Below are 3,444 nucleotides of genomic sequence, written 5' to 3'. Positions count from 1 at the left end.
GGGTCGTGGGGCTGTGGGTTCGTGGGGTCACGGGGTCGTGGGGGTGCTGTGGGCCCGTGGGGTCATGGGGTCGTGGGGGGGCCGTGGGGTCGTGGGGCTGTGGGTTCGTTGGGTCACGGGGTCATGGGGGGGCGTGGGGTCATGGGGCCGTAGGTTCATGGGGTCACGGGGTCGTGGGGGGGCCGTGGGGTCACGGGGTCGTGGGGGGTCCGTGGGGCCGTGGGGTCATGGGGTCGTGGGGGGGCCGTGGGGTCGTGGGGTCATGGGGCCGTGGGTTTGTGGGGTCACGGGGTCGTGGGGGGGCCTTGGGGCCGTGGGGCCGTGGATCATGGGGTTGTGGGGCCGTGGGTTCGTGGGGTCACGGGGTCGTGGGGGGGCGTGGGGTCGTGGGGTCATGGGGTCGTGGGGCCGTGGGGTCATGGGGTCGTGGGGGAGCCGTAGGTTCGTGGGATTACGGGGTCATGTGGGGGCCGTGGGGCCGTGGGGTCACGGGGTCGTGGGGGGTCCGTGGGTCCGTGGGGTCACGGGGCCCCGCGGGGGCCGTGGGGCTGTGGCCGGCGTGGGTCCACTCACCCGGGCACCAGGTCCGTCTTGTTATGCACTTCCAGCACGGAGTCCAGGAGGGGCGCGGGCAGGCACAGGCCGCGCAGGCTGGACAGGACGCAGGCTTTCTGCAGCTCCGCCTCAGGGTGGGTCACGTCCCTCACGTGCACGATCAGATCCTGAGGAGCAGGCGAGCCACGCGGTGGGGACGGGGTGGTGGGACGGGGCGGCACATGCCCCGGTAGGAGCTCCCTGACACCGGAGCTGGGCCATGGTGCGGGGTCCCGCCCCGGACGGGCCGCTCGCCTGCACCCGGCCTGGGGCCCAGGGCGTCTCAGGCGTCTCAAAGCCCACAGGGTCCCGCTCTACACCTGCACGCTCACTGGGAAACTTCCAGACTCTTGCTTACTTTGAACCGTGAAGAACCCCTTTTGGCGGATTTTAAATGGTGCACAGGCAGGGATCCGACACATTACTGGGAAAACGCACAACGGGAAAGAGTAAGAATTGCTTGTAATTCTGCCCCTGGAAACAGAGGGACCGACCGCTTATGTTCTGCAACGTTTGCTCCCAGGTTTTCAAGGCACTTGGAATTAAGAAAAACATAAGCATTATTCCAGAAACGTTTGGTTTTGGAAAAGGCGAACAGGGAGGCAGGGACCACCACCACCACTGCTCCCGGGAGCACAGGCCACGGACAAGGGGTGACACCAGCATGCTCCTGTCTTTCCAGAGTCACGCATCTATTCCTTTCTGTCCCGGGAAGCCAGGCAGGACACGTGTCATGTCCATCTGTCACCTCTCCAGGCTCCTCTGAACCCTGACTGCGTTCAGCACGTGTGGGCATTTTGCGGGACGCATTTCAGTTGGCGTTTGGTTCTTTCCTCGTGCTGACACTAGGTTGGAGTTTTGGCGGACACCCCAACAGCACGTGCCGTTGCATCCCATCACCCCAAAGCTGCACACGAAGGCTGACCCGAGGGCTAAGGGGCAGGAGTCCCAGGTCTCCCTGCAGAGGGGCTCTACCTCCTTCCGGAATCAGTCTTGGAAGAGGTCACAAGGAAGACCTCGCTGTCAGGGGGAGTGAGGCGCCAGTTTCCGGACAGGGGAGGGACGGGAGTCCCCGGGGTTGTCACATGTGAGACCTGGGCTCTGGGTTGTGCTGTGTATGAGGGTAACCCAGGCTCTAGCGCTGCAACACGTATGACGGAATCTGGTCCCCACGTTGTGTCATGAGTGAGAGGATCCGGCCCCCAGGGCTGGGCTGTGAGCGATGGGACCCGATCCCTGCGTTGCGTTGTGTGTGACGGGCCCCGGGCCCCAGGGCTGTGTCATGGGTGAGGAGACCCAGCCTCTGGGCTGTGTCATGTGTGAGGGGTCTGGTCCTCAGACTGTGTTGTGTGTGAGGGAACACGGTCTCAGGGTTGTGTCGTGAATGAGAAGACCTAGGCCCTGGGTTGTGTTGTGTACGAGAGGCTCTGGACCCCTTGTGTCACGAGTGAGGGAATCTGGTCCCTGGGTTGTGTCGTGTGTGAGGGGACCTGTGCCCCAAGCTGCGTCATGTGTGAGGGGACCCAGGCCCCCTGTTGTGTCATGTTGGAGGGGACCCAGTCCCCAGGGTTGTCATGTGTGAGGGGAACTGGTCCCCAGGGTTGTGTCGTGTGTGAGGGGACCCAGCCCCCCTGTTGTGTCATGTGTGAGGGGCCCAGTCCCCAGGGTTGTGTTGTGTATGAGGGGACCCGGCCCCAGGTAATGCTGGTGTTTCAGGGAAGGTGGCCCCTGGGATCATCCCACACTCACCGAATGAGCCACATCTTCCAGGGTGGCAGAGAAGGACTCGATCAGGCTGTAGGGCAGCTGGGAGAGGAAGCCGATGGTGTCCATGTAAATGACAGCCATGCGGGAGGGCAGCCACCCAGCATGAGCTGTGACGTCCAGTGTTGCAAACAGCTGATCCCGGGGCTGGACAGCGTCGTCGCCGGTCAGGGCCTTAATCAGCGTGGTTTTTCCTGGAAGGTGGGCCACAGGGGACACATGCATGACAGGCCCCCTCACACGTGCCCCACTGTCTACTGCTGTACCTCGGGCGGCTCCAAGTCGGACCCACATGCCTCTGGCCGTGTGGTGGCCACGGTTTGTGAGGTCTCTGAGCTCCTAAGTCTCATCTCTGTAGGACCCTTGGGATGCCTTGTGGTTGAGAGGATGCTTCTCCCCGTTGTGCATGGGGGTCAGGAGGTCCAGGGCCTGGGGCATGAGAGGCTACCTACAGGACAGCGCTGGGGTAGCCAGGGTGGGGATGTGTGAATGGGAGAGGGGTGGGTGGGCACCCGGGCAGATGAGGGTAATGGTGTAGACACGGGAGTCCTATTTGTATGTGAGTGATACAGGATTGGTGTTCACACAGACAAGGCAGGCGCCCCATGTGCCGGAGACGCAGGGGTATCGGCATATAGAAGAGTGACTGCGGACGCAAGGGGGATGGAGTAGGAATGTGTGCCGTGTGAGAGGGCGGGTGTCTGCATGGACAGGGCTGATGGTAGAGTGAGGGCGGGTATACTGTGTATGGGAGTGGGTGTCTGTGTAGACGGGGTAAGGGTGGAGTGGGGGTGGGTACACTGTGTGTCGGGGTGGGTGTCTGTAGACGCGATGATGGTGGAGTGGGGGTGGGTACACTGTGTATGGGGGTGTGTGTCTGTGTAGACGGGGTGATGGTGGAGTGGGGGCGGGTACATTGTGTGTGGCGTTGGGTGTCTGTGTAGATGGGGATGATGGTGGAGTGGGGGCAGGTACACTGTGTGAGAGGGTGGGTGACTGTGTAGACGGGGGTGACAGTAGGGGTGTGTGTGTGCTGTGTGTCAGGGGTGGGTGTCTGTGTAGACGGGGATGATGGTGGAGTGGGGG

General features: G+C 62.8%; 1 protein-coding gene across 1 annotated transcript; it reads right to left on the bottom strand.

Moving 5' to 3' along the window:
* Positions 1-541: 541 nt before the first annotated feature.
* Positions 542-3,147, bottom strand: LOC111140520 (putative GTP-binding protein 6). Its single transcript, XM_022492750.1, has 2 exons — positions 2,344-3,147; positions 542-722 (listed from the first exon to the last, which is right to left on the bottom strand). Exons 1-2 carry the CDS (start codon positions 2,650-2,652, stop codon positions 570-572), a joined length of 462 nt encoding a protein of 153 aa, XP_022348458.1. The 5' UTR covers positions 2,653-3,147; the 3' UTR covers positions 542-569.
* Between the last annotated feature and the right edge of the window lie 297 nt (positions 3,148-3,444).

This window comes from Enhydra lutris, unplaced genomic scaffold (genome assembly GCF_002288905.1).
Source record: "Enhydra lutris kenyoni isolate GAN:26980312 unplaced genomic scaffold, ASM228890v2 scaffoldscaffold2383, whole genome shotgun sequence".
NCBI classification, from domain to species: Eukaryota; Metazoa; Chordata; class Mammalia; order Carnivora; family Mustelidae; genus Enhydra; species Enhydra lutris.
This window is presented reverse-complemented; position numbering and strand designations above follow the sequence as displayed.

Coding starts and splice junctions, on each gene's coding strand:
- LOC111140520 (XM_022492750.1), bottom strand. CDS start 2,652: ATGTGGGTCCGACTTGGAGCCGCCCGAGGTACAGCAGTAGACAGTGGG. Junction 723..2,343: donor TGGAAGATGTGGCTCATTCG/GTGAGTGTGGGA, acceptor CCTGCTCCTCAG/GATCTGATCGTGCACGTGAG.